This window comes from Pelodiscus sinensis, chromosome 10, assembly GCF_052426305.1.
Source record: "Pelodiscus sinensis isolate ZL-2025 chromosome 10, ASM5242630v1, whole genome shotgun sequence".
Taxonomy (NCBI): domain Eukaryota; kingdom Metazoa; phylum Chordata; order Testudines; family Trionychidae; genus Pelodiscus; species Pelodiscus sinensis.
In genome coordinates this window covers 8,541,158-8,562,171 of record NC_143061.1, presented here as the reverse complement: position 1 = coordinate 8,562,171, position 21,014 = coordinate 8,541,158, and the positions used below count along the sequence as shown (strand labels likewise).

General features: G+C 49.9%; 1 protein-coding gene across 1 annotated transcript; it reads right to left on the bottom strand.

Moving 5' to 3' along the window:
• Nucleotides 1-9,114: 9,114 nt before the first annotated feature.
• AHSG (alpha 2-HS glycoprotein) lies at nt 9,115-20,910 on the bottom strand. Its single transcript, XM_006138473.5, has 7 exons — nt 20,602-20,910; nt 18,875-18,985; nt 14,586-14,670; nt 12,971-13,134; nt 12,590-12,694; nt 11,302-11,376; nt 9,115-9,667 (listed from the first exon to the last, which is right to left on the bottom strand). Exons 1-7 carry the CDS (start codon nt 20,818-20,820, stop codon nt 9,377-9,379), a joined length of 1,050 nt encoding a protein of 349 aa, XP_006138535.2. The 5' UTR covers nt 20,821-20,910; the 3' UTR covers nt 9,115-9,376.
• Between the last annotated feature and the right edge of the window lie 104 nt (nt 20,911-21,014).

Sequence of the window (21,014 nt, the reverse complement as noted above, 5' to 3'; positions counted from 1 at the left end):
CGAAACACATGCACAGCAATCTCTCCCCGGCCCACTGATAACTTTTTCCTGGGGCTGTTGACCTCTTGCTCAGCCCATACACCCCTCCCCTCACTGTCTAGCACACACTCGCGACCTAATCCTTACTGCTTACCCTCGCTGTCATCATCCCGCCACCTCTCTTCACCATGCAAACCTCCAGCTTTACCCCGTCCTCTCCTGCCATCCCATTCTCAACCCTCACTTCAATGGCAACCCCAGGCAGTTCATCTTGCAAACATGCCAGAGCTCCCTCTGACAATCAGCATGTCCCCCAGGCAGCCCCGGGGCTGGAGGGATAAGGGGTGCCCTGACAGTAAGGTGGTGGGGCAGGTTCCCCCGTGGGCTAGGGCACTTGCCTGGGGAGGACAGGGTTGTGTGTTCAAGTCCCAGATCAGGTCAGGACAGGATGGCCAAAACCAGTCAAGCACATGGCAGGTGACAACAATACCACAGATTGCAATGGCTGCTCCTATTTTCACCTCTCCCCTCCCCACATGTGAACAAGCACCTGGGATTGTCTCATTTGGGTCCTGAGCTGGAGGCAGATGGCTACTAGCAGGAGCCTACTAACCCCTACACTAATAAAAACACACTGCAACATTTTTATTAACGTGGGCCAAACCCAGTGTGAGCTGGCCAGAAATAGGATGTATGAGGTAAACTGTCTAACTGGCCTCAGAGGGGTAGCTGTGTTAGTCTGTAACTTTAAAAACAGCAAGTAGCCCTGTGGCCCCTTTGCAGTCTACACTGCAAAGTTAATTCGAAATAACAGCCATTATTTCGAATTAAGTTTAATAGCGTCTATACATGCAAACCGCTAGTTCGAAATAGCGGAGCACTTAATTCGAATTTGGTAAACCTTATTCTACGAGGAGTAATGCCACATTCAAAATAGCTAATTCGAAATAAGTGCTGTGTAGACACTTAATTCGAATTAGCTGGCCTCCAGCCCTTCCCAGTTACCCCTGGTGGCCACTCTGGACCAAACCAGGAAAACTCCTCTCCTCTCCCCCAGCACTGGAGCCCTTAAAGGGGTAGACTCTGGCCAGACTGCACGTGCCAGATCCAGGCCTGCCAGCAGTCTCTGCCCTTGACCCAGTGGCCCTACCCTGAGCCAGGCAGCCAGTGCTAGCCAGCCGTCCCCCACCCAGCACCCAGGAGCCAGCCGGGGGTTGTAGACGCCACGCTCCTTCCTGGACTAGTGAGGAGATCATGGACCTCATTGAGGTTTGGGGGCAGGCCCCCAATGTCCATGATCTCTGCACTAGACGGAGGAACGTGGTCGTCTACAGCCGCATAGCAGCCACCATGGCCCAGAAAGGCCACAGGCGGACCCAGGAGCAGGTGCGCCTGAAAATTAAAGAGCTGCAGCAGGAGTATGCCAGGGCCACTCGGGGAAGCTCCTCAGCAGGGGCAGACACCTGCCCCTACTTCAAGTCACTGGACCGCATCATGGGGGGTGGGACGGTCCGTGCCACCCCGGGGGGGGGGGGGCAGCGAGCCGGGACCAGAGGACCCTGACCAGGGTGCAGAGGAAGAGCTGCCATGGAGGGTGCCACACTGGCCAGACCCCCGAGTTGCCCCAGCAGCGGAGTCACCAGGGTCATCCGGGGAGGCCACACCATGTAAGTGCCATCACTGTCCCCTTCCCAGGAGGGAGACCAGGGACCGCGCGTGTGGGCCTTGCTTACCACAGATCATGCAGCAACCTGCGCATGTGCGAGCATGTACCGTGCCACCCCTGGGCAGGTGGCTCCAGCTGCCTGCCACACAAGGGCTGTGGCCTGATAGCCACACAAGTATGTGAAGAGACCTGACATGCTCCTGACCCCGGAGTGGGACACAGCAGGACACCCTCCCTTCACAAGCCTCCTCTAACATCTTTCCCCACCTCGCCCACACTATACGCAGCATAGGGGCATGGATGCAGTCTCAGGGCAGCTCCCAATCCTAGGGATAGCTGGACATTCTGCCCATGGCCTCTGTGCAAGCACAACGGCTCTGACGGTGCAGGGCACGGTCATCCTCACCTCGCAGAGGGGGGCTGGGCTTCACCCACTGTGTCCCCAGGGAGAACTGACCACTTCTTTCTCCACAGCCGCACCAGCTGCACGTGCAGGGCGCACCACCCCACCCGGGACATGTTCCCGTATCCAAAGGCTCCACAGGACGACCGCAACACGGCAGGGGTACCGAGAGCAGCAGCTGGGGGCCCTGCAAGCCCTGATCCGCATCATGGAGCAGCAGGCACAGGAAGAACGGGAGTTCCAGAGGGAGCTGCTTGCCCAGGGTCGTGCCATCTGTACCCATCTGCCGACCCTGGTGCAGAGCGTGCTGCCTCGTGCTGCTCCAGCGCCTGCTGTACCCACTAGGGTGGTAGTGTAGACATACCCTAAGTCCTAACCTGATGTCCTGCCGGCACTGGTTCCAGCCAGCCTTAACTTCGGTTCAGGATCCACTCAGTGTGGGCATGAGATTTCGAAATAGCAAAACGCTATTTCGAAATAGTTTTTGTGTATAGATGTGTTATTTCGAATTAGCTTAATTTCAAATTAAGTTAACTCGAATTAATGCTGTAGTGTAGACCTACCCTTAGAGACTATAAAAAATATATATATGTAGTATATAGGCCACAGGACTACTTGAGCTTTTGTGGGTAAAACTCACTTCATCAGATGAATTGGAGTGAAAATAACAGAAACCAAGAAATAAATATAATAGCAGAAGACGTACCAGTCTGTGATGTATTTTTCATGGCTGTGAATTTGGTAGAGTCCTACTCATGGGCAGAGGGTGAGAAATCACTCTCTGTTTCCATGCTTTCCTTGGCCTCTCTGCTGACAGGGGTGCCAATCAGTGCTCACTGCAATGGTGTGTGTTAGGGTGGAAAATGGTTACATTCTTGGCTCTGCGCTCATTCTCCTCTCCCCGCCCTCCCACCATCCCGGAACATAAGAGTGGCCAGACTGGGACAGACCAAAGGTCCCTCCAGCCCCAGTGTCCTGTCTTCTGACAGTGGCCAATGCCAGATGGCTTAGACAGAATGAACCGAACAGGGAATCATCAGGTAATCCATATAATCCATCCCATCACCCATTCCCAGCTTCTGGCAAACAGAGGCTAGGGACGCTTCAGAGCATGGTTCTGCAGTTGTGCCCATCCGAATAGACATTGGGGGAACCTATTCTCTATGGGTATGTCTACACTACAGTGCTATTTCAAATTAACTTATTTCGAATTTGTTAATTCAAAATAAGCTAATTCGAAATAACGCATCTAGACCCAAAAACTAATTCAAAATAGTGTTTTGCTAATTCGAAATAGCGTGTCCACACTGATTGGACGCTGGGTCGCATTTAAGTGCAGCTGAAACCGGTTCCAGCAGGGCATCAGATCAGTAGTTGCTTTGTGTGGCTGCTGTCTGAGGCTATCTGAGGCTCGTGCTTAAAGGGACCCCCCCGGAAAGCTGGTTCTCAGCTTTTTCGCTTGCTTGCCTACCTCGCCGAGGGACAGCAAAGCGTTTTCCTCTCTGCCTGCCTGTGTTGGTCATTCTCATTGGGGACGCTACCACAGTTGGCACCATGGAGCCAGAGCTCGCCCTGGGCATGCTGCTCCAGTTTTTGGACTTGCTGCTGCAAGCCTGCCGGCAATGGCTGGAGGCTGCCTGGCACCATCTGGTACACGTCAGCCCCCTGCCTCTCTCCTTGGCCTCCCTGGGGGCCATAGAGGAGCCGCAGCAGCGCCCGGACGCCAGTGTGTCCCACCGCATCTGGCGTCTGGACACCAGCAGTGACTGGTGGGACCGCATTGTCCTGGAGCACTGGGGAGAACAACAGTGGACCCAGAACTTCAGGATGAAGAAGGACACCTTCCTGGAGCTCTGCGAGTGGCTCGCTCCTGCCCTGCAGGGATGAGACACTCGCATGAGGCCCGCCACTCCCCTCCAGAAGCGTGTGGCCATCGCCCTATGGAAACTCTCCATGCTGGACAGCTACCGATCTGTCAGGAACCAGTTCAGGGTGGGGAAATTCACCATCAGAGCAGTGCTCATGGAGGTACGGCACTCACCGGCCACTGGGCCAGCGGAGGAGGGGGGGGCTGCAAGGAGAGGATGGGCTGCCCCAGAGAAAACAAGGGGGAAGAGGCGAAAGTGCCCTTCACGGGAGGGTTTGGTCTGTCCCAGCCGTACTAAACACCACCCGCGGTGGCCAGGATTGCAGTGGGAGTTGCTTCTGGGAGTGGGGTGCGGGGCAGTGCCAGGGAACAAACATTCCCAGGCACCCCAGTGATTCTCAGTTTTGTGTATCTCTCTGCAGGTGGTCAAGGCCATCAACAGGGTGCTGCTCCGCAGGGTTGTCTGCCTCACTGACCTGGACGCAGTCATCCAGGGGTTCGGCGCCCTCAACTTCCCCAACTGTGGGGGGGCAATCGACGGGACACACATCCCCATTCGTGCCCTGGAACACCAGGCCTCCCTGTATATCAACAGGAAGGGGTACTTCTCAGTGATCCTGCAGGCTGTGTCTGACCACTGGGGCCAATTCACAGACATCAATGTGGGCTGGTCCGGCAAGGCACACGACGCATGGGTGTTCCGCAACACCTCCGTGTGCCAGAGGCTGCACTCCGGGACCTTATTCCCTGACCGTTACATCAGGGTCGGGGACGTGGACATGACCGTGTGCCTGGTGGGGGATGCGGCCTACGCCCTACAGCCCTGGCTGATGAAGCCATACACGGAGCACCTCAACTCCTCCTGGCAGGCCTTCAATGCCAGGCTCACCAGGGCCCGCATTGTGGTGGAGGGGGCCTTCAAACACCTGAAGTCCCGTTTCAGATGCCTCCTCACCCACCTCGATCTCACCGAGCACAATATTCCTCCCATGGTGGCAGCATGTTGTATGCTGCACAATTTATGTGAGAGGAAGGGAGAGGCTTTCCTGCCAGCCTGGATGGCTGAGGTGGAACACTTGACTGGCCTGTACCTGCATCCCCGCACCTACACTGTCTGGGAGGCCCAGCGGGGGGCTGTCCGGATCCGGGAAGCCCTACGGGAGAGTTTCCAGGTGGAGGAGGACTGAACTCTCCCTGCATGCCCCACTGGAGCCTTCTTCCACCCTCATCTCCTTCTCCTTTCCCCTTCCTAACCCTCCTTCCTAATGTAAAATAAAAGCACCTGTTTTGCCAACAGATATGACTGTTTATTTCACAGAACTGAGGTGGGGGGAGAGGGGAATGAGAGTGGGAGAGGGGAGGGGGAAACCTGAGAGGAGGGAGCTGGAAGGGGGAGGCAAGGGGAGGAAGGGAAGGGAAAGCTTAGGGTTAGGGGTCTTGCTGGCTCTCCCGTCTCACAGGTCTGCAGGTGTGAGGGTGTCGGGGGGGGAAGTGAATGTGGAGGGTGGGGCAGGAGGGACGGGGGGGTGGAGAAAGCAGGAAGGGGAGCAGGGGTGGGAGGAGAAGTGAGAGCTGGGGCAGCCGCAGGGGCTGGAACTGGAGGAGGTAGGAAACTGTCTGCCAGGGTCTGGAGGTGGCCTCGGAGGGCACAGCCCTGCTCCTTCAGCGCCTGCAAGCTCTGCTGCTGCAGCCGCAGGTCCTCATGGACCCAGTGCTCCTGGTTGTGGAGCTGCTGCCCCAGTAGCCACAGGTGCCACCGCTGGTGGTCCTCCAGGTTCCGGGTGCGCCTGCTGGCCTGGGTGCAGGTGGCTGGTCCAGGCAGGCCGGTGCACCCTGCACTCGCAGGTGCTGCAGCTGTGGTGAAACAAGAGCAGTGGTCAGCTCTCCCTGGGGACACAGTGGGTGAAACCCAGCCCCCCTCTGCAAGGTGAGGTTGGCGTGTGGGGAACAGGCCAGGGCCCCTGCATGACATCCAGCTGCTGCTCCAGGGTGGATAAGGTCCAGGTGCACAGTCCCTGGGATCTCTCTCCCCCCACTCCCCACATAAGGGGACCATGATGGCACTCACATGTGGAGCCCTCCCCGGCCTCAGATGACACAGCTGATGGGCTCTGTGGGATGACTCGGGGTGGTGGGCAGGTTCCCTTGCAGGCTCTTGCAGCTTCTGGCGGTCGTCCTCCTCCTCTTCCCCTGTTTCAGGCCCTCTGCCCAGAGGTCGATCACCACCCGGGGGGCACGGACTGTGTGAGCCCCCAGGATGCGGTCCAGGGCCTCGTAATGAGGGCAGGTGTCTGGGTCAGCCCATGGTTGGGAGCCCCTGGCGTAGGCCTGCCACAGGTCTTTAATTTTGCAGCGCCCCTGATCCTGGCTGCACATGTGACCTCTGGTAGCCAGGCTGGCAGCCACGTGGCTGTAGACGGCAGCATTCCTGTGCCTAGCATTGGAGCCCTCCCCCCAAACCTCAATGAGGTCCACGGTCTTCACACTAGACCAGGTGGGCGCCCGTCTTTTTCGGCCCCTGGCAGGCTCCTGAGAGCTGCCAGCCTGGTCCTGGGAAGAGGTGAAGGCCTGGGTGGCAGCGGGTGGCTGGCTCAATGCAGGGTCTGCTGGCTGGGTGCTGGCAGGCTGGCAACTGACACAGGCACTGTGGCCAGAATCTGCCCCTTTAAGGGCTCCGGGGCTGGGAGGGGGGCAGAAGAGTTTGGCCCAGAGTGGCCATCAGGGGAACCTAGGAAGGGCTAGCCTGCAGCTAGTTCGAATTAAGTGGCTACACAGCCCTTAATTCGAACTACTTAATTCGAACTAGGCTTAGTCCTCGTAGAATGAGGTTTACCAAGTTCGAATTAAGCGCTCCGCTAGTTCAATTTAAATTCGAACTAGCGGTTTGTATGTATAGCTGCTATTAAAGTTAATTCGAACTAACGGCTGTTAGTTCGAATTAACTTTGTAGTGTAGACATACCCTCTGAATGTTACTAGGTATAAATGTAACTGGGTACAAACAGCTTCCTTTCTATGAAGTAGCTGATCTTAGTGCGCCACCTGGAACATGGATGTAGCCAGTGAAATTCAGTGCTCCCTTCAGGAATGCACACAGAATACCCAGCCAGTAACAACGCAGCCTTTTGAGCCCTGGCAATCAAAACTGCTGAAACATGCAGTGAGTTAATGAGGCAGAGCTGACCCAGCTGTTGGCTCTGCCACTCACAGAAAGGGAGCATGTTTAGTTGGTTGATTAATTATCATTTCTAGATTGCTCATCCCATAACATGAGTGCTAAGAGCATTAGGGGACAGCTGGAGCACTTGGGGGGTGTACACACAGGACAATAGGCTGCAGAGTGAGAGAAGAACAATGCTTGAAGTCAGCGGCAGAAAAAGGCAGCAGGTGTTAGGGAGAGGGAGGAGTGTTGTAGTTATTAATTTGCTGCATTTGATCAGCAGAAATGTCGTGTGATTCCTCTGTTTTCCTGAGAGGTAGGAGAGAGTATGTACAGCAGGAAGCGGTTCAGGACCAGGGAAGCAGAAAAATCTCCTTTGTGCCCTTGATGTGCTGTGGCTAAAGAAAAGCAGAATGAACATGATTCCAGCTACTGAGTTAATCACAGGGAGCTGCAGAAATTCCAGCTACAAACGCGTGCTCAGCCCTGCTGTGGAATGGAAGCTTTTCCGGAGCACAAGGAGCATTGTTGGTAGGTGAAGACAAATGTACACTGGAGTGTAATGACGGGAAATTCAGAGTGTCCCGACACAAAAGATAGGAGACCTTATTTCGTCTGGGAGAAGTGAGAAGCCAGCTCATTATGGTCCTTGTGCGGAGGGTCTGTGAATGTAAATAAACCAGCAACAATTCAGACAGAGCCTGCATTGTGTGGCGCTGATGTCCAAGAAATGAGTGGGTGTGACGAGGACCTATGGAATCTCCCCGCTCCCAAAAACCAGCAGGGCAGACTCTCTTTGAAGGAAATAGTAGGTGATATGCTTATCTGGTGCTCTCACACTCGTGCCCCATCTCACTAAGGACAGGTGTTAGGCGTGTTGCTTAATGCTTCCCTGAAAGGTGCTTTTCTAGGGCAATGACTCTAAGTCAAGTCTAGAATGTGGCCAGCACATTTGGCAGCAAGTCCAGTTGGTTGGCATATTCAGAGGGGCATCAGTGTGTGCCCCGCTCACCTCTCCCCACCCTCTTGTGGAATCGGCTGGCAGGATTCCCACCCCAAATTGCCCAATGGCCACGTTCTTTGATCATTGTCCCAGCACTAACCTGGGACCTTCTATATGTGAGAGAGGCAGAGAGAGACGTGGTCTATGAACACAAAGTAAACTGCAAGCATGGTCCTGTGACAGTCACCCAGGACTGCATGCAGATAGCATGCATTTTATACTGCTCTTCCCTCACATACATGCCCATGTGCAGCACATCATGGTCTCCAGCCAGGAGAGCGAGTGGCATTGAGTGTGCCTATTCCTGAACTGCACATGCTGCCAGCATGTGGCACTACTGCAGAGCTGCATGCAGCAAATGTCAGATGTGATTAAGAGACTCAAGCCTGGCATATGTATTGAATTAGGGAGCAGAAGGAAACCTGGCCGTCTTATTGTTATCTTATGCACGTTTGGCTAAATATTCCCTCTCTCTGTCTTTGTAAGTGAACATGGATGTTAGCACGTATGAGGTCATGCCCAGAAATGAACTAGGTGCTTTAAACAAATATTAATGCCTGAAAGAACCCGTGAACTAAAATAGACTAAGTCTGGGAGGGAAAGCAGAAGATCACATTTGCAATCTCCCCCCTCCAAGTCTTTTCTGCCTGTAGAGCAACAACTGTACTAGCCTGAATTTCAGGAGTGCTGAGCATCCCCTGATCCTACTGTAGTCAATGGGAGCTGCAGGCACTCAAAGCCTTTGAAAATCAGGCCCAATATTTGACTCATGATCAATGTTCCTTCTAATATTTGCCATCAGTGGGTGGAATAAATTTTGTTGTGTGTCGCAAGGCATGTGTGGATGTGCACCACCAGTGGAAACACATGTTGCTGGATGTTGGCGCTCTACTGGGTGGCACCTGAATGTCTCCTGCATGGCCTCCCAAGCACACAGCGTACAGGGAACACTGCTCATGACCCAGGAAGCGGGTTACTGAGCAATTGGGAGAGGCAATGCAGATGATGCCTATGGATAGAAAGACAGCAAAGAGGTGTTCATGATGAAAGGTTTATTTGTGAAGCACCTTTGGTTGGTTTTCATATCACGAAGTGACGGGTTTTGCGGCAGCCACCGAAAGTGGTCACCTGCTTTCCAAAGCAGATTATTGTGCGCTTTCGATCACTTTCATAAATTGTGTTGAAGCCCATTAGAGCTCAGAGATTCAAGCGCTGTCAGGTACTTATACTTGGCAGTGTGCTATGCAGGTAGGTGATGTCACCTGCTACCTCTTGATCAGGTGGCTAATGTACCTTGCCCTACACTTGGTAATGCCGTATCCTCCCAGGACACAGAGGAAGTCTGTGACCTGGAATTGGATCTATTGGGGGAGGAGGGTGAGATGGATCGAGTACAGCCCCAACATCTCTTTTGGCCACGGGGGCTGCTGGTGGTGTTGCAACAGGAGCTTCTTGGGAGCTGGAGTCTGATGTATCCTGGGCAGGGCCGCGGTGGAAATGCCTGAGATCATGGTGCTTGAAGCCTTTTGACAAGGAGGGAATCTCTCCTCCCAAGTGTTCCTTGGTCAGGTGATCATGGGTCACTCCAGCCTGGAAAAGAAAGCCATCTGTCCTCATTGTGTGCTCTGCCACTTGGAACTGATCTCAGATGGGCACTCAGGTTTTGACTAGAAATGGACCCAGAAGCAAAGCCCCAGAACCAAAATTCCCCTGACCTTTGGAAAGGGATAGCTCCCGATTCGAATGCAGAGACATGACCTGCTATGGTCCGTTCTTTAAGAACCAGGGGGGCTGTGGCATCTGTTTGCACTTGCACCGGAATAAACCCTGAGCAATTCCCCAGTGCAATACTTAGGTCCAGATGCTGCCCTAATCTGCATTTTACTCCCCTCCCCCCCCGTAAAACGTTCTGCCATTGCTAACACTGCTCTACTGGTGGCATCAGTGATGGGTATGCTAGGCCAGGGACGAGCATTTTAACTGCCAGGTCATTTAACAGCAATACAGTGGCTAAAACACAAGCAGATGCCTGAGCCCCAATATAGATGGGCACTCTCACTATTGCTATCACCAGTGGAGCTACACCTGTGATGGAAAATTTTAAGCACAGTGTCTAATGAAGACCAAAGAGTGTTCAACGGCTGATCCAAAGCCAGGGCATAGTCGCGAGTGGGCCTGGGTGGGCCACAGCCCACATAGCATCCAAGTTCCCATGACCACCTTATGCTCCAGTAGGGTAGCAGAGTCAAGGCACATTCACCCACCCTAGTCATGCCTCTGCTCCTGCACATTTTTATGGCAATTCCAATTTTTACAGTGTCCTGGCCAGAGCATCTATCCCTCCCCCTTTCAAGTCTGGCTTGTGTGGGAGAGGCGGCTCCACCGAATTCAGTGCCCGCCCATCTGTCCCATTTTGGCTACGCCACTGATTCGGAGAGTGTAATAGACACCTGTTAGAATGAAGGACTGATCAGGCTTTGTAGCAATGGACCTGGTACACAGGTTGGCCTCTTTGCACATAATTATGACCACATCCAGTCTTGGCTGTGGGTACCAAAGTGGAGCTATGTTTGATGTCAGCTGACAAATGTGGCTAAGTTTCCAGCACAGATCCCGTGAGGGAAGTCGGATGGAATGCATCCCAGGCGTTATGCCAGAAAGTGAACCCCTTGGGTGCGTCTAGACTAGTTTGCGCAAAAGCAGCTGCTTTTGCGCAAAAACTTGCCAGCTGTCTACACTGGCCGCTTGAATTTGCGCAAGAGCACTGACTTTGTAATGTACAAAATCAGTGCTTCTTGTGCAAATACTTTCACGCTCCCGCGCGGGAAAAAGCCCTCTTGCGCAAGAATACTTGCGCAAAAGGGCCAGTGTAGACAGGGAAGAACTGTTTTGCGCAAAAAAGCCCCGATGGCTAAAATGGCGATCAGAGCTTTCTTGTGCAAAATCATGTCTAGACTGACCATGGATGCTTTTGCGCAAAAGTACTTTTTGCGCAAAAGCATCCGTGCCAATCTAGACGCGCTTTTGCGGAAATACTTTTAACGGAAAAACTTTTCTGTTAAAAGTATTTCCACAAAATCATGCCAGTCTAGATGCAGCCCTTGAGTTGCACATAGGAACTAGTGTGATCCATGGAGGAAGAGCTCATTCCTGGACATGTCCTCCAAATACTTTTAAGATTGTGGAAATATTCTGAAAATAAAGCCTGTCCACAGAGTTGGTACCTGATGGCCATAAACTTCGCAGGACACTGTGATGTTGCCTTCGGTGAGAACTGATGCCTTGCAGAAGCCAAATCGCTGTCAAAACGAGAAGACAATTAGCTACAGAATCCATAGTTAAAAAGTGGAAGATGGTTGCATTACAATACCTAAGATACAGTCTGTAAAAACAAAACAAAACAAAACAAAAAACAACAAAAAACTCCTAACACCTATACATTGTTTCCTTCTTTAAGCTGTAAAATGCTCCCATTGAAGTCAATGATAGCATTATCTTTAAAAGCTTCAGAGGGGTAGCCGAGTTTGTCTGTAACAGGAAAAACTTAAAAAACAACAAATGGTCTGGTAGCAGTTTAAAGACTAACAAAACATGTAGATGGGATCATGAGCTTTCATGGGCACAGCCTACTTCTTCAGATGACTAGAGTGTTGGACGTCCAGAACCAATATAAAAATGCACAATCAGTGAGTGTGTGTTAGCACTTTTCCAGTGTGTGAGTGTATGCAAGGACAGCCAGCTAAAAGACCCACTCCCTGTACAACTACATAGGACTTAATTTGTATAGAGGAGAAAGATGAAGCACTATGTACATACAATCTTTGATCCTAAGGTGTGAGGGAGCATAGGTATCAAAACAAAGGGCGCTAACAAAACTTAGTCTGAAGCACGTCAAGGTATGGACCCCAGGCTCCAAATTTCTTCTTCTCCATCCCCACTCTGCCCCACGACAGTGCTCCCCCTTTGCCCCTTCTCCTAATGCCCCACCCTTGCTCCACTTCTCCCCTCCCCCATTCCAAACCTCCTCCCATGGGCATGTTCTGCCTTCACTCTGCCTCTTCCCTCCTGCCCCCACTCCACCCCTTCCTCCCACACCACCAAGCAGCTGATGTGTTTTCCAGCCTTGGTGCACCCTGGAGTCGGCACCTATGGTAGCAAGTGCAACTGTTCTTTGCTGTGTGTTTGCACAGTGCCTTAGCAAAACATGGCCGGGGTCCCTAATTGCTAATGCAGTTCAGATAATAAAGGGTAACGTGCAGCATGTGAATGATTCACCTGGCCTCACCCTTTTAAAACTGCCTGCACTAGAGTGCATCAGTGTATAACTCCTGCATAATAAAGGGGGGGGGGGGGGGGAAAGATGGGCTGTGGTCCTGGAAATCACGTCACAAACAGGATATGCCCCTTGCACCTTATCTCCAGATAGACTCTAATCTCATTCAGGATCAGGTCCAATATCACCTGCTTCATCTCAGCCTCTGAGTTGGATTGATCAGGATTCTGCATACTTACCACTTGATCTTCAGGCAGACAACCATCCACGTGTTCCTGGGCATCTTTGCCTGAGCAGTTAGTGACAACAACGGCAAACTCGACCGAGACAGAGTCTGGGAGATGCTGATAAAACATGAATACCATTTAGCTGTCTTTGCAGCAAGAAACTATGCAACTGCCAAGGGCGTATAAAGGGGTGGATCTTCTAAGAGGACGGTAAGTTTCAGTCCTGTGGCTCCTTTGAAGTCTGTGGGAATCACATGACTGGATGCCACTGAACTTTGGGTAAATAACATTGTGTTTAGCACAAGCCAAACTTTTTTGCAAACTCAAGCATAATAACCACAGCAGGGATGTTCTGTATTGTAATATCACAAGGATCAGAGTTTCAATAGTTACCAGAATTTGAGCTCGTCCGATTTCAACGAGTCTGAGGTAGACATCTTCATGTTCTCCGTTATACTGAGCGAGTGCAAGATTAACAGCATTGATCACCCGAGTGTCATTTAAAACGGCTAAAAGTGGACAGTCGGGGCAGATTTGAATAATATCTTCGGCCGAGTCTGTAGATGAAACAAGACAGGTTAGGCTTGGACAAGATTACTCGTTGTACCTGAATACCCTGTAGATCAGTTCTGTGGGATATGGATTATTTTTATACTCTCCCAAACTGTGCTTTTGGTTTTGTATGATGGGCAAGAATCACTGAACTCTGCCCAGAGATGGCAACTTTTCACAGATGGGGATGTGCATTTGCATGCCAGCATCTTGAGAAAGTTTCTCTTGATCTTCAGTAGCTCTCTGCTGAGTTCTCATTCAGTTTTAATCCATCCTCACTTGGACAAACTACCAGTGGCATCGATGAGAGTTTGGCTAGGTGAAAATGAGTGGGCTTCAGCATTTAGCCAATTATTATCATTAGAAGAATATGAGAGAAAGGTGAGTGTAACCTACTGGAATGTGTGGGGTGTGTTTCTCCTGACTAAATTGAGTGCTTCTCACGTGAAGGGGAAAAAGGTACTAGATGCTGCCTGTAAATACAGCTGTCCAATTCAGTTGACTTCACTGGCATTTCACAGGTATATGTGAGGGCAGAATTTGGCCAAGAACATCCTACAAAAATCCTGTTTACCTGGTAGGTTGCAACACAATAACAGACCACTATGAGACATCAGGTAGCAACAAAAACTCTGTGTAAGTAGAACCACCACAAGGAGCCCAGATAGTGGAAGAAAGGAGCAGTTTGCTTTCTTACACTACTCCCCTTGCTGGTGCTGCTGTTCTGGTTGTTGCTTCTGGTGCTGCTCTGTTCTTTCAGTCCCAACTCCCATTTCTAGAGCAGCTTCTTAGCCCCACTGTACAGCTGGGGACCTGAGCTACAGTGAGACGGTGACTTGCCCGAGATCACACAGGAAGATCACAGCGAAGCAGAGACTTGAATATGGCTCGTCCAAAGCCTAAGACAGTGCCCTAACCACTGCATTGTCCTTCCTTGCTAGAGGACTTCAACTGGAGGAAAAAAGGACTTGGAAAGCCCATTAACTGGCATGTTCTTCCATCTCGGAATGCTTATACACCTCACTGTGCAATACTTTAGAAGAATCATAAATACCCCTAGGCTGCGTCTAGCCTGCGCCACCTGTCTACACTGGCCGCGAGTATTTGCGCAAAAACACTGACTTTGTAATGTACAACATCCGTGGTTCTTGTGCAAATACTCTGACGCTCCTGCTCAGGAATAAGCCCTCTTGCACCAGTGTAGACAGCAACATTAATTTCTTGCGCAAGAAAGCCTGATGGCTAAAATGGCCATCGGAGCTTTCTTGTGCAAGAGAGCGTCAACACTGGCACGGATGCTTTTGCACAAATACTTTTAACAGAAAAACTTTTCCATTAAAAGTAGTTGCACAAAATCATGCCAGTCTAGACGCAGCCCTAGAGTTTATGCTGATAATATTCCTGTTTCCCCATCACCATCCCCGAGCATAAATCTGACAAAGAACAAAGCTTTCACCTGGTTTTGAGTGACATTTTCTAGATACCATGGAAAAGCTTCCATCCAGCTTGAGCAATTTAACATCACACTCGCCTTCAACAACCTACCGGTACAAAAGCAAAGGGTTACATTATCCACATAAGTAAGAACTTCTCAGAAAGGAAGCAAGATTTGAAGGGGATAGATTTTTATTAGTAAGTGCAGGGGAGTGAGGCTTGGCATGGTTCTTTCCTCCAAACCCGGAGAGCCTGCCAAACTCTTCCCATGGGCTGTGTCTAGACTGGCCAGTTTTTCCGGAAAATCAGCTGCTTTTCCGGAGAAACTTGCCAGCTGTCTACACGGGCTGCTTGAATTTACGCAAAAGCACTGACTTCCTACTGTAAGAAATCAGTGCTTTTTGCCGAAATACTATGCTGCTTCAGTTCAGGCAAAAGTCCCTTTTGTGCAAAATGTTTGCACAAAAGGGCCAGTGTAGACAGCTCAGATTTGTTTTCCGCAAAAAAGCCCCGATCGTGAAAATGGCGATCGGGGCTTTTTTGTGCAAAAGCGTGTCTAGATTGGCCACGGACGCTTTTCTGCAAAAAGTGCTTTTGTGGAAAAGCATCCATGCCAATCTAGACGCTCTTTTCCGAAAATGCTTTTAACGGAAAACTTTTCCGTTAAAAGCATTTCCGGAAAATCATGCCATTCTAGACGTAGCCATGGGGTGTGATTTATAAAAGGCAGACGCAGACCCTGAGCTGCAAAATTTGGATCCAAACCTGAATGTCAGAAGTCTTGATAGTTCAGAGGTCTCCTTTAGTCCAAGCTTATCTCTAATAAAAATGTTCCAAGAAAGCAAACAATTTCAACACACCTTTTGCAAACAAAGGCTTCCTGCAGAGTCACCATCAGTGTTCCCTTTGCTGATCAGTGCCATGGTGGCAGCATAATGTGCTGTCTGTGCATGATGCCTGACTATATTGTGGATGTGATGCATGAGCAGAGGGGCTCTCCCAAAGAAAAACAGGGCTCACTGGAGAAATGGAACAGGTAGAGATGGCCTGGAAATGGATGACAATCTGAGTTTGAAGCTGGATTCAGCCTTGAACTGGGTTGCTTGGGCCCATCTCTAAAAACAATGAGCAAAATTCTGGCTCAGTTTTCTGCTCAGCCCTCCTTTAGGCCGAATCCCCATTGATGTGGATGAGAGTTTTGGCTCAGAAAGATTTTCGGTTTTGGTCATAAGAGTCTACATTCCTCCCAGGCAGAGGATCACTTAAAGTTCAGTTAAGCCCTTAAGGATTTTAGACTTGTCTGTACTTGGGATTTATTCTAGTTCCACTATGGGTGGACAGCCACTGGTGCGCCTATACCAGTACAAGCCCCAGGGGTAGCCAAAGAAAACTGTGGTTTGCACAGATGACCCTGACCATAGCATCAAGCAAGGGTGAGTCCAACTGGTGCAAATCACAATTTTCCTTGTCTACAACTTGTCTGTGTCTAGACTGGCCAGTTTTTCCAGAAAATCAGCCGCTTTTCCGGAAAAACTTGCCAGCTGTCTACACTGGCCACTTGAATTTCCGCAAAAGCACTGACTTCCTACTGTCTGAAATCAGTGCTTCTTGCGGAAATACTATGCTGCTCCCGTTCAGGCAAAAGTCCCTTTTGCGCAAAGCTTTTGTGCAAAAGGGCCAGTGTAGAAAGCTCAGATTTGTTTTCCGCAAAAAGCCCCGATCACAAAAATGGCGATCGGGGCTTTTTTGCGGAAAAGCGCATCTAGATTGGCACAGACACTTTTCCGCAAAAAGTGCTTTTGCGGAAAAGTGTCCATGCCAATCTAGACACTCTGTTCCGAAAATGCTTTTAACGGAAAACTTTTCCATTAAAAGCATTTCCGGAAAATCATGCCAATCTAGACACAGCCCGTGGGTTTTACAGATAGCTGAATCCTGAGCACAGACAAGCCTTAGAATGTGCATGGGCCATATGCAGAAAGTTTAATCCAGCCAGGATCAGTATTTTACCAAACTTACTCTTCTGTCCTCCCCTCCTGTGGAAAGGTGGCCTAACAAGACTAGCTAGAAATCCTGGAGACAGTCAGAGGAAGAGAGGAGCTATAGGCGGGTAGGAGTGGGAGAAGGTAGACTCAGCATGGAGGAGGCGATTGCTCACATTTGAACGACTAGGAGAAAGGAAGGGATCCCTATTAGTGTTTCAACGCACTGAACTCTTTTCCCTGGAACAGGCTGCGATTGAAACCCTGCCAGAAACAAGTGGCAGCACCTCCCCGACCTGTGCGCACCGAGATCCTTTCCTGAGAACTATGTGACAGTTTAGCCACCTATTCTCCACTTCCCTCCCCGGCACTCCCACAGTTATAATATGGGGCTGGCGACGTGATGAGGGAGCCCAGCAGGGGAATGGCGCTAGGAACATTTTTGTTGTGCTCAGTGTTTTCACCATTTATGGATAGGGCCAGCGTGTATTTGCTTAAGGTAGCTCCTGGAACAAGCCTCCCAGACCTGATAGACAGACTCATGCGAGCATGGCTGAGGCTGGCACACTAAAACAGCCATGTGGATGTCCTACCGCAGGCTGCAGCATGGGCTCTGAAGCCTAGAGGATTGGGTGGACTTGAAAGCCTGAGCCACAACATCCACATTTAGAGCACTAGCTTGGGCCATGCTAGAATGAGTCTGGGAAGCGAGACTCCCTCCCAACTGTAAGGCTGTGTCTAGACTACATGCCTCTGTCGGCAGAGGCATGTAGATTAGGGTTGTAGGCAAAGGCAAATGAAGCCGCGATTTAAATGATCGCGGCTTCATTTACATTTACATGGCTGCCACGCTGAGCGGACAAACAGGTGATCAGCTGTTTGTCGGCTCACGCACTAATCTGGACATTCCCCCTGTCGACATCAAAGCCCTTTGTCGGCAGCCCCGGTAAACCTCATTCCACGGGCTTCATTTGCATAAGCCGGGCGCCGCCATTTTTAAATCCCGGCTAGTTCGAACCCCGTGCCGTGCGGCTACACGCGGCACGGAGTAGCTAGTTCGGATTAGGCTTCCTAATCCGAACTAGCTGTACTCCTCATTCCACGAGGAGTACAGCTAGTTCAGATTAGGAAGCCTAATCCGAACTAGCTACTCCGTGCTGCGTGTAGCCACACGGCACGGGGTTAGAACTAGCCGGGATTTAAAAATGGCGGCGCCCGGCTTATGCAAATGAAGCCCGGGAAATTCAAATCCCGGGCTTCATTTGCAAGTGTGGTATGCCTACATTACCCCGCTAGTTCGAACTAGCGGGGTAGTGTAGACATACCCTTGGAGAAGTAAACTAGAAATGTGCCCATTCATGCAGTAAGTCAGTCAGGTGTACCTTGCTTTATAGGGGTATGTCTACACATCAAAGTTATTTTGGGATACCAGAGGTATCCCGAAATAACTACCCCGCGTCTTCACAAGCCACCTGTTATTTTGAAATATTTTTTGAAATATCGGGCATGCTATTTCGGCATCCCGGTAACCTTCATTCCACGAAGGTTAAGAGATGTCTCGAAATAGTACTTTATTTTGAAATGTGGTGCTGTGTAGACAACACCAAATTTCAAAATAGCCTATTTTGAAATAAACTTGAAATAAGTACACCATTTGCGTAATGCAGATTGCGTATCTTATTTCGAGTTTAGAGTGCAGTGTAGACATAGCTTGGCAGTGTCATGCTATGGATGTAATGTCTTTCTTAAGGCTCTAGTTTTGCATGTGCTCACCTGAGGCACGGACCTTCTGTCTGATATGCACAGTAATGGTCACATTTGTTATTCTGCTGTGGTTTGTTTTCTGATATGTGTGTGGATTTGCCATTGATTTCTCTCTTTGTTTAGAGGAAGGAGGGCAGCTGTATAAGGCAGAAGAGCTGGCTTCTGTTCCTAGCTCTGCCACAGCGCTATTATGGGATGTTCAGCAAGTCACTGTAATTACTTTGTGCCTCGGTGTCCCACATCTGTAAAATGAGGATAATATATATTTCACCAAGGTCCTGGAAGGTTTATCTAATTATCATTTGGGAAGTGAATCAGGCTTGTTGAATGGAAGCCATTAGAGAAAAGTAAAATGCCAAATAGTATTATTATCTATGTATGTAAGGAGAACAGATTATCAATGTTGAGCTTTACGAGATGAACTTCATGAGCCTGATCTCACAGGAGATTTTTGCCCTGGAAAAAGAGAAATACCCAAGGAAAGCTTGTCTTGCCCTGCTGTAATCAACACATAAATTCACATTTCCATATACCCACCGAGCTAGTAATAATTTCAGACACTTACATGGTCTGTTATTGGCCTTACAGTACAATTCTCAGCAGGCAGGGGATTCACAATGTGGCATTCAGTCTGTAGTAAGTCAAGTTCAAGCAGAAATAGCTCTCCAGTAGGCCTCTGGAAGGAAATGTAGAGATTTTCACTAATTACTTCCATAAACATCACCAAATTTCTCCCATTGAACTAAGTTCTAGTCTCTGCTGCTGATGCCATTTGAATAATGATTTCAGTTGGTAGCTGCGATCAGGAAAATACCCCATAATGTTGAACTCTATAAGAAAGATGAGCCAGATCTTTAGCTGGTATAAAGCAACTCAGGTTCAATGAAGCTCTACTGATTTGCACCAATTCAGAAACTGGCCTAAAATGGGTCTAATATGCCCAATCTGAATTTAGTGGGTTGTAAAAGAAGAAACCAAAAACCAAACCCAGATCACCTGAGTCATTTAGTCTCCTGCTGTCCGACAGTCCTTTGAACGTGACATGCGGCTTTGCTGGCACAAACACTACAGCTGAGTAACTCCATAGTGTTAGGCAAAGTACCAGACAAACAGCATGCCAGGATGGGCTCAGTCCTGCTGGCCTAGGGTTGCCAAGTCTAACTGAAGCTCTTTGGGGAGATTCTTTTTCCCCCGCATGACGTAAAGTCATTTTCTTAAAATCTCCAGGATGGCTTTCAGTAGTCTCTGGGAGATGGATGCCGATTCTGGGAGACTCCAGGCCAATCCTGGGGAGTTGGCAACCCCATGCGGGCCTCGTTCAGCCAAAAGAATATATCCTCAGCTGCTGACTATTGGATTCGTTCCATGGGCTGGTGAATACTGAGTGCGTTCTGTTAACTGGACTGGAGACACACTGAGTTACAGCTGCTGAGCATTGGCTGAGAGACCCCCACTGCTTTAGGACTACAGGACCTGTTTCAGCTACACCTCCACCTTCACAGCCACAGCATCTAAGTACAAGCGAGGGCTGAGATACTCCTGAGTTCTAAGCTTGGAGTCGGTCACAAGTGCAAACCAAGAGTAATTCCCCTACAGCCAATGGCGTGAGATTGGTGTAAAACGAGGGTGGGTAAGAGGAGCATTAGGCCTGCCTGCCCAGTGAATTATTGTGTGGAAAGCCCTGGTGTGAATCTGTAGAGCACGAGCTGGCTGGACAGTAACGTCCTGGGTGGTCACAGCCACAGTGATGTAACAGGCCCCTCACACAAATGAAAATTCAGGTCATAGTTGTTTATTCTCCATGTCCCCCAGTGCACAGTGGGGATTACTGGTCAAATTTAGATCCGGTGTCACACCACTAAAGTCGTGGTGTTACACTAGGAATAGATTTAACCAAGTAACATGTACATGCCTCACAAGGGCAATCCTCACGCTGTGGGTGCCCAGGTTCCCTGGGAAGCACATAAATGAGCCTCGGATGTGTCTCAAGGCCTAACAAGGAGATCTCATTTGTAAAGTCAGCCCCTCGAATTACTATTTTAATATCGCCTAACGCCTCTCTCTCTTTTCGAAGAGGAACGTTTCGTGCTAAGGATAATGGGCCCGATTCTCATCTGATGTAAACCAGTGTAGCTCCATTGGCATCAACAAAGACAGGGCAGTGAACACCAATTGAGGACCTCAACTCTACATTGATCCCATCAATTATTTCTAAGCCTTTGGTTTCTGAAACATTTGATTTGCCAGACAACCTCATTGCATTTTTTTTTCTTTTTTTGAGGTAGCACTTACCCTGGGCAGCACCTTGATCTTCTCAATGCTGTTCAGTGCGAACTTGTATCCATGAAGATTGTGGCTATTGATGTAGTCCACCGCTATAGCGGCTGCTTCTTCGGACTCTGGGTCGTCACAGTCAATGACTCGTGAAAGCAGGGGCTGGAAGGGACCCACTGGGATACTTTTGCAGTTTAGGAGCTGAGTGAGCAATAGTAAAGCTACTAATGCCTTCATGGCCCAATGAGGAAAGCTGGTTTCTTTCAGCACAATAGAGCTAGAAACAATGTTCTAATGGCCAGGTAGAACGAGCTAGAGGAGAGTCTCGTTTATATAATATACCACAACAAAAATTTGCATAAGTGCAGGATTAATATTTGTCCCAGTTCCAAGAAGCCACGGCAAACAATGAAAAAAAAAAAGAAAAGTAA

Bases quoted from the DNA above. Each gene is read 5' to 3' on its own strand.
- AHSG (XM_006138473.5), bottom strand. From the start codon at position 20,820: ATGAAGGCATTAGTAGCTTTACTATTGCTCACTCAGCTCCTAAACTGC. The intron at 11,377-12,589 runs GTAAGTATGCAG...TCGTTTTGACAG, and splicing joins GTCTGCCTGAAGATCAAGTG to CGATTTGGCTTCTGCAAGGC. The intron at 9,668-11,301 runs GTACCAACTCTG...TTTCTTTTCCAG, and splicing joins GCGAAGTTTATGGCCATCAG to GCTGGAGTGACCCATGATCA.